Source organism: Lolium perenne, chromosome 4, assembly GCF_019359855.2.
Source record: "Lolium perenne isolate Kyuss_39 chromosome 4, Kyuss_2.0, whole genome shotgun sequence".
Lineage (NCBI taxonomy): Eukaryota > Viridiplantae > Streptophyta > Magnoliopsida > Poales > Poaceae > Lolium > Lolium perenne.
In genome coordinates this window covers 17,751,993-17,765,591 of record NC_067247.2, presented here as the reverse complement: position 1 = coordinate 17,765,591, position 13,599 = coordinate 17,751,993, and the positions used below count along the sequence as shown (strand labels likewise).

Below are 13,599 nucleotides of genomic sequence, written 5' to 3'. Positions count from 1 at the left end.
CGATCGCCCATGAACATTCATCTACACAACCCTAGCCGCTCTCTGTCGTGGCAGCACAACGAGCTTTTTTTCTGCCGCGACAACCTGCCGTGGCCGCAAAACCACCTAAATTCCCGACGCGGTAGAAACCGTGCCAATCTCAACACTGATGGCCTCTTCGCCCACAAGCGTTTGGGGGTGCTTCGATTGGTGCTCCCCCTGCCACCAAGCTCACCCGCGACAATTTTCTCTCTTGGCAAGCTCAATTTCTGCCCACTCTCTGTGGAGCTCGCATGATGAGGCTGCTTGAAGGTTCCAATCTAGCGCCGCCGAGTTTGTTGATGCTGAGGATGCTGACAAGAAGAAGGTACAGGTTCCCAACCCTGCCTATGATGGCTGGATCTCGCGGGATCCGCATGTTGTGAGCTACATCGTCAATTCTCTGTTTGAGGATATCCTCTCTCATGTCTATGGTATGGTCCATGCTGCTGAAGTCTGGATTGCTATCCACGAGCTATTTTCTTCTCAGTCCACGGGTTTCCAACATCTTTGGTGCACTCACCAACACCAAGAAGCTTGACATGACAACCCAACAGTATATCACCAAGATGAAAGGGTTTGATTCTGAACTTGCTACTGCGAAAGACTGTTGATGATGATGAACTCAAGGATTATATTATAAATGGTCTTGATGGCTCCAATAATGGCTTTGTTGCTTCTCTCAAAGTTGTTTCCTCCACATCCCTCAATGATATGTGCTCTCAGCTGCTGTCTTATGAGATCGTGATGCTATGCTCTCCACTACAGGCCACGCTTCCGGGTCGTTTATGTCATTTGTTAATGTTACCTCTCGTGTTCCGAACCCTGGCTATGGGGGAGGTGTGTCGAGGTTGCCAGCACGAGCACCATATCTGCCCCCTCATCATCCTTCACACCAGCTGGCACCACAATACCCGCTGCCCCCAGTACCAGCTGCCCCAGTACCAGCCGGCTCCTTATTATGCGCCGGCCCCATACATGCCTCCCTACCAATAGTTGGCTCCTTACATGCCACCATACCAGCAACAATTAGCACCAGATCCACATACTTACCCCTACATGCCTCCTCCACAGTAGTATCAACGCACTCCACGTCCTCCCCAGCAGCCTCAGCAGCAACAACGTCCACGCCAGGACCGCCCCAGGAAAGGAGGTAAAAAGTATCGTCGTGCCACACCTTGGAAGGATGGTGTCTTATGTCAGATTTGCAAGAAGGAGGGTCATCCAGCTGATGAGTGTTGGTGGCGCTATGGTGGTGGTGATGATGATGATGATGATGATGATGATGATGATGATGATGATGATGATGACGACGACGACGACGACGACAAGCCACTGAAGGAGCCAAAAGGTGCCTATGTGGTTGATACAAACTCGTACATAGGCACAGGTGCCACAAATCATGTCACTGGTCAACTCAACAATCCCGGTGGTTGGGATGGGCTGATGCATCCCCGCCCGCCCAAGTTCGAATATCCGTATTCGCAATTTGGTGTTGTGCACACAATCACTTCTAGTAAAAAAAACAACGCTTGTGTTTCTTCCCCTTAAAGCCAAATCACAAATCATGTCACTAATCATCTCAACAAGCTCAATGTTCATGAACTGTATCAGGACCGTGATCAAGTTAATAATGCTAGCACGGACAAGGTATGGATATTGCTCATATTGGTCATTCTATTTTGCACACCCTAATAACTCTATACAGCTTCGTAATATTTTACATGTATTGGGTAGAGTACTACTCTGTACCTATATAGTACAATATAAGTCTAATAGACCTATCTACGTACGATGTACATGAAGGGTGGATTTGCGCGGTTGCGTGCCGGGCTTAATTTGCGATCGTGGTATGATCATTTGGCGTTGTGCCTCGCTAGGTGTTGCCCGAGTCATTGAACTGGTTGTGGGTTGCAATGATCCAGGACATTGATGGTACGCACGAGGCATGCCATATTCTCGCTTGTGTTTCACCTGGTGTGGCTTACCATTTGTCACGTGTGTAACCGATTTTGTTCGTGTTGGTTGATCGTTCTTTGGAATGAGCCTACGGTCAAGGTGTTTTTTGCGCATGGTTCGACGACAGCTATTGTGGTGGGTGTGCATTCATGGAATTGATGTGCATTGGTGCATAAAATGAAACAACAGACTTGCCATGACAGTTCTATCCTTTCTCGTAGTTTTTTTTTAGATGAATAGGGAGCGCTCCCCAGCTCCATTTTCATTGAAAAATGAAATATAACAACAATCTTAACGAAAACCAAACAAACCAGATCCAACCCACCACGCCCTAGAGGTCTTAAGAACATACCATGTTTCAGAAAATAGAGAGTCATCAGACAGGAGAAGCTATTCTTCAGCTAAGAAACAGGGAAAAAGGCCCAGATCGCATCATGCATCAGGGAACCTTGCACTCATCCATCTCCAACATATATCACCACTAAAACCATCCCACGTCAAGTCACCACGTGAATGTTGTCCGATTCTTCAGGATGCTTCAGCAGATAGGTTTCAGAGACACGCCCAGCGTATGGAGATGTTGTAGAAGCTTTTTTAGGTTGAGATCTAGTCGAAGGAGGTGCACCTTAATCCGGCATCAACGAAGGCAAGCTCCTCAGTTTTCTCACCAGGGAGGTTTTGTAGCTTTTCACCTGATCCCACTCCAGGTTTTTGAAAGGCATCTGCCAAATCCTTAGATACGACATCAGTCCCTACACATGTTTCATGGATAACCAGGTTCTTCTATTAAACATCAGATGATTTCTATTATTCCATATGCTCCATACTACAGCAGATGAAACTATGTTAAAAATGTTCAAATCTCTTATTGCATAGACATTTAGAGAGAAGAGAAAGGTAATCATTAACTTCTACACCAAAAATCTCTTGCACATCAACCCAAAGCAATTTAGATACTAAACAGTCAAAGAAGAGGTGTTTATTCCAATTCACTACATAGTTCACAAACAAAAGATTTCTTGTAGGGTGGTGTGCGGTTATCTTCTAAGAGCTCTAACCTCTCAGGGGTGTGCGCGCTTGTGGAAGTTACTCACGTTCCTATCATGGGTCCCACTCGTGGAATTTACCGTGGAGTTTTTGCTTTGTCTCTTATTAGGGAACGAGTGCATTGGTGTGTTCGTGCCGGTTTGTGCACTTCGGCGAAAGGCGGTATCTTGGTCAAGCCAATCCATCAAAGTGGAGTAATCCTGATTTGTTGCTCCATCCGGGCATGGCCTCATCGTTGTCGTCCTCTCTCTCCTCTATCCCACGTCTTCGCCGCCCCCGTCGCTGGCTGGTCGCCGCCTGCGGCCGGCGGTCCAAGGCGAGCGGCGGCATCCATTGATTTTGGCGACTAAGGCAGGATTTGCGACAGGCGAACTACGGCAAGCGATGGAAATTTTACACCTCAGCGGATTCGCGCATGGTGAACGGGGAGCGGCAAGCGGCCCTAGTAGCTAGGCTAGAGGTCAAAGATTGGTGGTCACGCGAACTGAATCGACGAAAACATCCGTGAACTTTGCAGCATGTGGCAGGCAGCTCGTCGACTGGTGGTTTCAAGGGGCTCTGCGGGTGGCATCCACAAAGTGGTGAGCGGTTGCGGCCTCAGGGTATGATGTAGTTTGTTTCACGGCTGGCTGGGCATGCCCTGGGTGGTCGGCTCATATGCAAGGTTTAAAATAGCGTGTTAAATGAAATAGCGGTAGCCTCCTTCAAACGCTATGAACGTTATATCGTGCTAATAGCGTGGTATATTTTAAATAGCGTTTTTAAAATAATACTAAATATAACCAAAAATAAATAATTTTACTAGAACGAATGGATATATGGTCCAAAAGTGACTGAATAATACCTACAAATAACCACATATAAAAATAGATCTGAAATATTTTAGATGGCTAACATTAGCATTTCACAACACAACAACACATAGTATAAATTATTTATAAAAATTATTAGCATTAGCGATATTAGCTTTAGAAGTGCAACCAAAGATTGCAATTCATCACCAGAAAAAAGTGAAAGCAACTTGCCTGAAAAAAATAGCGCGCTAACGCTATGAAGTTTTAGCGCGATATAGTATGCTATTTTGCAAATAGCGCCATAGCAAGCAAAATTACTAGAATTTAGCGTGGACATATGCTATAGCACGTTATTAGCGGAGAAATAGCGTGCTATTTTAAACCTTGTCATACGTAAGGTATGGGGCAGTTTCAGTTCAGATTTTTATTGGCAACTGTCCGATCTGCATGAACTTTACCATGGGCATTTTCTTTCTAGCCCATGGTTCCTGTATATTCCTGTGTCTTCTCATATGTGCATTGTTGATCTTTGAAAAGGATTTCTGCTCAAATCTGCCGCCGTACATTGCAGCCTTCTGAAGGTGGTTATTAACTAGCTCGTGTACTTCAGGTTTCTGTTATTTTCTCTTCCTTTGACTATGTTTTTACTAGTGCAATATTAGGCCATGAAGGAGTTCAAGTACTACGAAGCAAATTAATGCAAAATTGTTCTTTAATTGTTTCTGATTGTTCTGTCATTTCTTGGTGTTTCTGAATTATTGTTGTGGTGTTCTATAAATGTATGTCAGCAAATATCTGAGAGAATGTTATGTGTATGGAAGCAGACAAGTTGTTTCAAAATCAAGATAATACGGCAAAATAGGTGAGGCATCGACCATCAAAAGTGAAGCATCTGAGGTGCGTTCAGATGATATGAAGCAAATATGAAGGGAATGATCCGTGCACACAGGAAAAATAGCCAGGCTAGGGCCAATATATTTTACCATTGACTGAATGAACAGTATAAGAAAGAGTTGTGTAGACGTTTCAACAATCATCTCTTGAACTAGAGCTGGAGATAATTTGGTAGCCAAACAATTTTCTCACAATCTTCTCTTAAACTACAGAGAGCTGGTAGGTAATTTTGTCGGTAGAGTACATATACATTTGATTACTTATCTTGAAGATGAATTTGGGCGCATATGATCTGACTACCTTCTAAACCTGTTGAAGTGTAACGATCAGAATGTGAAAACAAAATTTATTTTGCTCTTATAGATAATGTATCACCTTCTTAATGATTCAATTTTTTTGCCATAGGAGATTCTTTGGTTGGAAACTATGTTCAGTTTTTTATTCATATGCTAATTCTCTTTCCGTTTTTTTTTACCGTGATACTGTAGGGGAAGCCCCTGTGGTGTTATTTTCTTGTTATAAAACTATGCACAATGCAGTACAAAAAAAAAATTCCGTTTCGCCGAACGTCTAGTGATAAGGGGAAGTGCCTTGCGCCTGGATATCAAAAGAAATAAAGCTGCCCGTTGTGGTCCATATAGTCCTTATTACCACACTTTTCTTCACATCTCTATTATATGCCACATGACCACCACCTGCCATTGTCAATAACAGGTGGTGGTCACGTGGCAAATAATAGAGAATCAAAGAAAAGTGTGGTATATTATAAAATATCCCGTCCTTATGGTGGGAGTTCGTTGCTAATACATACTTTTTCTATCTGAATGTGTGCTACTCTTGCAAGCATAGATGCAACATTATGCAGTTCATTTTGGTTTGTGGCAAGCCAGGCGCTGTGCAGTTACTTCATGTTTTCTGTAAGTATTAAAGTTTGGATCACCAAAATTTTGTACTTTCAGTAGAAACTTATCAACTCACCGAGTTCTGAATTCAGTTGTATATGTCTTCACGTGCATCATCAGAATAATTTGGCAGCTCCTTACATTAGTGTTTCATTCATTCAGGACTGCTGGACACGTGCAGGATGGTGGAACTGTCTGGCGTCATGGTGATATCGACGGCAGGTCTGGCAAGGTCAATACGGTGATCCCTCTTGAACATGGGAAGACGGCGGTAGCGATTTCTGTGGCGTGTGTACTGGCGTGCGCTCAGGGTCCGCTTGACTGGTTGTGCTTCTCACCCGCCAATGAGTGGGTTGGGAAGGTATTCAGTTTTAGATGATGTGCGTTGGTGTATTGTCAGGGTAATGGTTCTGTTCATGGTCAACCCCTCCATCGCTCTTGTAGGCATAGTGAGTTGTCGCTGAAAAGGTGACTTCGAGTTGATCTTTGTATCTTCCTTGTAAGGCTTTGCGAATAATTTAATAAAAAAAAGTTGTATGCTTCCTTTGGATGCAGAGGCTGGGACGATGCTCCCATTTAAAAAAAAAAATCAGGACTAGGACCAGCAAGTGTATTTGAACATTTTAAGAGTAGCTAGCACCTGTGTGCGGGTGTATTTAAACATATTATGAGTTATTTCATTTTCTGCTATGAGATTGGTCGGCGGATGAAACCGGCAAGCAGCGGGCCCGGTGGACGCCGCATGCGGTGCTGTGGTGGCATCAGCATCTAGCTCAGTGGATGGGAAGCCTCGGCAATGATGCAGGTGGAGGAGTAAATTACACAAATCTAGCACAATTGGGGCACCGGTTACGGGTCAGTACCATTTTTGAATTTTTTTACTAAAAACTACAACTTCTGAGGCGACCAACAACAAATCGCGCAAACGAACGTCTGATAGCAGTTTAAGGGATGAGGACCCACTGTCAGTGCTGAGTAGGCCGAACGGCCGTTTTCTCCCGTTAGGAAAAGAATTAAGGACCGTGCTACACTACAAAGGCAAAACCGTGCGGCTGCCAAACTGGGGACCCACGTAGCTTTGACCATGCACATGTGGTCCCCCGCCCCAAGTCGGCCACTTGAGCACATGGCCCTCCGCCAAAAAGCCCTCTATCACGCTGGCTCCTATCGAGACGACATGCAGTCTTGTCTGCAGGTCTTCCCGAATAGCTGCTCGCCCTGAGCAAATATGGTCCCCGATACTCACCACCTAAAGTCCTTGTTTTCTGCATGCAACCCGACTGTGATGGCTCATTAAATTACATAAAAAGTGCATGCAACATCATACTCCTCCTGATTAGATTACTTCTGTGTAAAAACTTATTAGATGATACATACATGTTATAGCATACTATTAGTTGCTACATGTAAAGGTATAATACTTTATCTCACAATTTGTGGTAACATTGACATCATTTCTTCATACAAAAAGTTCACCCTGTGGATCGTGATGATTACCAGTTTTTCGGTAGCAGTAACCTGATTACTCAAGATTTCACTTAATCTAATTCCTATATTACTTGCTAATTATTATCAGATTATCACCTACTAACTGCCAGGTTATTATAGCCATGACCAATTTAACCCTTAACAACAGCCAGGTTATTACTTAGCTATGACCAAGTTAACCCTTAACAACTGCTAGGTTTTTTTTTAGTGTTACTGCCAGATTATTACTTAGCCATGACCAAATTAACCAATAACAAATCTATGCATGGACTCGTGTAGGTTATTTATCTTGCAAATAACTACCAGATTAGCACTTCCTAATTATCAGGTTATCACTTCATAACTGCCAAATTAAACAAAAGAAAACTGCAGCTCCATGTTGGACTCCACACCGGTAGATCAAGACCACATTGCAGAGCGTGTATCTCATCAAACGAGCAAATCAACTCGACGGGAAAGGAACACATCAGTAGCAAAGTCTGGTACTAGAATCAGAAAAATCACCAAAATGGGATGCAGAGACGGCGAGAAAACTCGTGCAAATCAGCCTACCGGCCTCGTCGAATGCCGATGGCGGCCTCCTTGCGCTTGCCGGGGCAGTCCCTCCTCGTGTTTGTCGCTGGCGGCCTCCCCCAATCCCCTCTCTGTGGCGGCGGCCTCCCCCGATTAGTGCTCTCCGGCGACCTCCCCACCGTGTGCTCATCGTCGATGGTGTCCTCGCCCTAGGAGCAGACGTCTTCTCGCGCCCGTCGGTGAGGCCCCTGCTGCCGTCATCTGTGTGTCGCGCCGCGCACTTCCGCTGCGGCCTGGCGGAGCTCTACTTGCGTCGCGTCGTGCTCGCCGGGGAGAGACGCTGCTCTAGGGGCATCCCTGCGGGCGGGAGCCTCCTCGCGGCGGCCTTCCTCCGTGGGGTCGCGCTGCGCCGCTCATCGATGGCTCTCCGTGTGTGTGACTTGAGAGAGAGAGAGTTGAGTGGACAGGAGGAAATCTCGTGAGGGGATAAGAGATTAGGGATAAGGATGAGTGCCCACCATCGTCAGGCACCGGACATGCGCTCTCCCCTTATACGGACATGCGCTCTCCCCTTATAGGATTTTGTGCACGAATCGCAACATAGCCGCCGCACAAGCCGCGTAACGTGCGGCGCTTCCGGTTAGAATTTCCCACGAAATAAATGGCTGAACGCCTGGACCCAGTGTGGAGGCTGACACCTGGCAACGTGAACTATTTTTCCCATATTCCAGCACTATTCTCTTCTTCTTGCCCCGTGAGGAGAGCTAGCAGCGCGCTCCGGCAGAATCGCGACCAGCTCGGGGAGGCGGTCGCCGGCGAGCTGCTGCGGCGTCAAGGGCGCGGGGAGGCCGTCGCCGGCGATCTGCTGCTGCGGCGACTCGGGCGCGGGGAGGCTGTCGCCGGCGAGCTGCTGCGGCGACTCGGGCGCGGGGAGGCCGTCGCCGGAAAGCTGCTGCGGCGTCGCGAGCGAGGGCGGCCGTCGCAGGCTAGCTGCGGCGGCGTCGTGAGCGCGGGGCGACCGTCTCCGGCGAGCTGCTGCTGCGGCGACTCGGGCGCGGGGCGGCTGTCGCCGGCGAGCTACTGCTGCAGCGACTCGGGCGCGGAAAAGCTACTGCGGCGTCGCAAGCGAGGGGAGGCCGTCGCCGGCGAGCTTCTGCTGCGGCGACTCGGGCGCGGGGTGGCCGTCGCCGGCAAGCTAGTGCTGCGGCGACTCGGGCGCCGGAAAGCTGTTGCGGCGTCGCGAGCTCGGGGAGGCCGTCGCGGGCGAGCTGTTGCTGCGGCGTCGCGAGCGCGGCAAGGTCACCGAGGTCCATGACTGCTGCCCAGTGGATCTCCAAGGAAATGGCGTGTGCCGATGGCATTCTTGCACTTCATGAGATCGTGCACGAGGTCAGGAGTCGACACCAGAGGGGTGTCTTCTTAAAACTGGATTTCCAGAAAGCATACGACCGCTTGGACTGGTCCTTCCTCCGACAGGTTCTTCAGAGGAGGGGCGTGGACGACCGGATGATTGGTTGGGTTATGCAGATCGTGATTTCTGGCAGCACGGCCATTAACATTAATGGGGAAGTGGGTCCCTATTTTAGGCCGGCGTGTGGAGTGCGTCAGGGTGACCCCCTGTCCCCTATCCTCTTCAACGCTGCGGTGGACTCCCTGGCCGAGATCCTGGAGAGGGCTAGGACCTCGGGCCATATTACTGGTGTGGTGGGACACCTTATCCCTGGCGGAGGGGTGACTCACCTCCAGTATGCGGATGATACCATGATTATGTTTGAGGGATCGGACTTAGACATCCGGAACACCAAGTTCCTACTCCTCTGCTTTGAGGTCATGTCGGGCCTCAAAATTAACTTTGACAAAAGCGAGGTTGTGGTCTTGGGGTACCCCCGGATATTCAGCAGCGGATCGCTGACAACCTGCAGTGGTCATCTTTCCCTATGAACTACCTGGGAGTTCCGGTTAGAGATTCTAGGATCCTTATTAGGGATCTCGCCCCCTTGTTGGGGCGAGTTAGAGCGAAGGCTGAACCATGGTGTGGGAGATTCACCTCCAAGGGTAGCAAGACGATCCTCATTGACTCTTGTCTGTCTAGCCTTCCCATGTATATCATGGGTATGTACATCCTTCCCGAAGGGGTACATGCTGCCTTCGACAAGGAGCTCTCCCGCTTCTTTTGGCAGGACAGGACAGGACGCCAGAAGTATCACATGGCCAAATGGGCCGATGTGTGCGCCCCCAAGGACCTTGGGGGCATAGGGATTATTTCCTCGCGCCACATGAACGTGGCCCTCATGTTGAAATGGGTGTGGAGGATCTTGTCGGACGACGGGGCTTGTGGCTGAAGCTGATTAAGGCTAAATACCTTCGGGGTCGGCCACTCCTTGCTTGTGACCGCCGGGAGGGATCTCAGTTTTGGAGAGCCCTCCAGGACATCAAGCAGGAGATTAGAGCCGGACTCTCCCTCTCCATAGGCGATGGTAGAGGGACCATGTTCTGGCTCGACCCATGGCTAGGCGACCGCCCCCTGAACCTTGACTTCCCGGACCTCTTCGCCATCTGCGCTAACCCCTCTAGCCTGGTGGCCGACGTGGCACAGGAGGGATGGGATATTTTGTTCCGCCGTGGTCTAACTTAGGGGGAAGCCCTGAGTCTGGCCTCGCTACGGGACCTCCTCCCGGACACCTTGCCAGGGGATTAGATGCGCCTTCGTGGCGCTTAACGCCTTCTGGCTCATTCTCAGTGCGGACGGCCTACAGGGCTATGTTTAGGGGGCCTCTGCTCCCATGGACGGCCCCGCTTTTTAAGGCTCCTATCCCGCTTAAGACGAAGATTTTCCTTTGGCAGCTGCTGAGAGATCGCCTCCCCTCTGGGGTGGAGGTTCTGAAGAGGCACGGGCCGGGCGACGGGCTTTGCCCATTGTGTGCTGTTCCGGAGACAACGACACACATCATGTTTTCCTGCCCCGCGGCACGCTTTCTTTGGAGCTTCTTGCTGGAGGCGCTGGGGCCTGAGTGGCAGGCCTCGGCCCTCGGGGAGTTCATCGAGGTCCGTGCGAACACTACTGGTAGGAGGAGGCGCCTCTTCTGGTTATTGTTCGCGGCCTTGACCTGGACTCTGTGGACTGTGCGCAATAAGATGATCATCGAGCGTATCTTACCTCGGCGCGCTTCTGACTCTGTCTACTCTTTCTTGGCTTTGTTGCAGCAGTGGTACCCGTTGTGTAGACAGCGGGATAGGGAGCGCTTGGACGGCATGTGGAGGATCTTCTTGCGGCTGCCCGTCGCATATCTACACCGTCCAGCCTCTGAGTGCACCTCTTGTGTGGGGTGATGTATCGTCTATCTCGTGTGTATGGGCGTGTTGTGCTTGCCCCAGCAGACTCTTGATGTGGGGTGTGTGTTCTGTGTGTTGTATCTGAACTATGTATGGCTATGGTTGCTTTATTTATAAAGCGGGGCGAAAGCCTATTTCGAGGGAGGAAATGGCGTGTGCTATACCTAGTTTCCATCGATGAAATATAACGCGGTAACATTTCTCAAAAAAAAAAAAACGCACCGTGACTTAACGAGCTAGTGGCCCTAACGGGAGAAAACGGCCGTTTGGCCTGACAGTGACCCTCATCCCTTAAACTGCTGTTAGACAACTATTTGCGCGATTTGTTATTGGTCGTCTTAAAAGTTGTAGTCTCTACTTATATACTTAAAAAATACCAAGACGTTCCGTCGTCAGTCGATCTAATGATACGTCGTCGGCTTGGTCGCGCCCCTCTCCGCTTCGCCCCGCGCGCGTACAGATGGGCCAGACCCAACAATTTTTTCTGCTCGTCCCTGCAGCGCCGCCATCCTCCTCCCCTTCCCCGTCTCCTCTAGATCAACCAGAAACTCCACCTCGAGCTCGACGCCGCCAATTGTCCATCCGCCGCTCTTGCCACCGTCCCACCTCGGAGGCCCGCCTAAAAACTCATCAATATCGGCAACTTCGACATCCACGAGCATCTCCCGTCCCCCTCCCATCCGCCGTGCCTCTCCCCGGTCTCGGGCGCGGACTCTCCGGCCCGCCCAGATACTCGTCAATCTCGGCGACATGGACTTCAGCAAGCACATCCATGTCCTCCTCCCCTCCGCCGGCATCTCCACGGTCTTGGGCGCGGAGTCGGGGCGGTCGATTGGGACCGTAGGGAGCGAGCAGTGGCTTGTGGAGAGGGGGCCATGACGGCGGCGCGAATACAGCGGCCTGGTCGAGGTAAAGGTTCCCGTGACCCAGTTTCCGGATGGGGAATCTAGGATGGTCACCTCATTGAGAAAAAGAAATCGTGAGTTGCATCAGGATCGTTTCTAGAAAAGTCTGGCCATGGCATCCAACATGGTTAGTGCAGCTCCTCTTCGTCATCTACACTATTTGCATGGCTAAGGAAAATCATGGATGTTCTGGCGAGTGGCGACATTCAATTTGGTAGAACTTTCGTAAAATCGTTTGTGTTTAATTACTTCTCCAAATGAAAAACCACCATTTAAAATTCTATGTTCTACATCTATATTCAGTTATAAGAGCCTGCAGTATGTATGTGGTAGGAGTATTGAATGGTTGCTAAATCTCCACCTAGATCAGCTGTTTTAATCAGTTCTTGATAAAGTGTTTAATCATTGTTTGTTCAATCATTTATAGGATTATGAGTATCCGTGCTTGATCAGTTTTATTTTTAGTGCTTGTGACAGTTTGGGTCAACACTTATATTTGGTAGAATTGTTTGTTGCCATTCAGTTTAGTTTACTCGACCAATGGTACAACAAAGTGATTCATAAATTTTCTTTAGTATGCTGCGCTTTTTTAGTGATTACTTGATTTTTAGTTGCGAGGCCAAATATGAATTGAATTTCCGCTGTCATTTGGTGTACTCAAACTGAAACACCTCCGGAACAGGTGCTTTTTAATACTGTCATGAACATGTTTTACAATCCTCAGAAGCCCATGATGAACTTTGTACTATGTCTGGTGCCATTGATGGTTTGTGACAGAGGTTACCAAATATTGCATGGAAATCCTTTCCACTATAATTGGCTTTCATCTATCACCTGCTATTTTTCATGGCTACAAATTTAATAACCTGTACCGCTACAATGCAGGAGGTGGATGTCTTCTATGGATATGAATGCTCCCAGCGCCGCTGGACCTAAACCTTCTTAAACATTTGTTACCTTTGAACCAGTGCTAGAGCTAAACAATATTGCTCCTTTACTGTGTAGATATGAACCTGACCATTTACATGGTTTATTTGCTGCCTTTAATATTGATCTGCAATTAGCTGTGATTTAATGGAAATGTTACTTATGATTCATGAATTGAGTTGTGAATGTACTGCTTACATTGCAGACTGTATCATGATATTTTGGGGGATCAGATGGGTATTGTTCTACATGGTGACTACTGAGTATTTATGCAAAAAGAATTACAGCTCGGTTCCATTCACTAGGTGATCATGACTGCAGCATTGAGTGGAACTAAAATAATCTAAACTTGCTCTCGCATCTTTTTTTTTTTGGTACTCTTGTGTTTTAACTTTGTCCTTTATAAACCATCCGAACCATTGAAATGGTGGATCCAAAAAATGGTGTATTTAATATCTCAATTTTTATCCGATGCTTTAATATGTTATGGTTTGTTATGGAAACAGGAAAAACATTTGAGAAGAATTCTAATTTTATAGGCTGTTGTTGACTTACATTGAAATTGTTGTCCTACTACAAGAGTTGGTACCAAATCTACAACAGAACGCTTGAAAGATAACTATGGGTGGTGATGTTTTTTCTTCCCAGATTCTCATCGGGGCTCATGTGTGTAATTCTTAATTTTCTATAGTATAACACATTTGAAGCAATGTTTAAACTATTGATAGATCTATTTATTGATTAGCTCATGCAAGTCATGAATTGAGCAGTCTATTACTTCAGGGTAGACACTTTTACTTGATCCTGAGTTGTTATGAT

At 47.8% G+C, this 13,599-nt stretch overlaps 1 protein-coding gene across 1 annotated transcript; it reads left to right on the top strand.

Annotated features, from left to right (window-relative positions):
- The first annotated feature begins 8,926 nt into the window (after positions 1–8,926).
- On the top strand, positions 8,927–9,556 carry LOC139838850 (uncharacterized mitochondrial protein AtMg01250-like). Its single transcript, XM_071828869.1, has one exon. The coding sequence runs from the start codon at positions 8,927–8,929 to the stop codon at positions 9,554–9,556; it is 630 nt and encodes a 209-aa protein (XP_071684970.1).
- Positions 9,557–13,599: the final 4,043 nt, after the last annotated feature.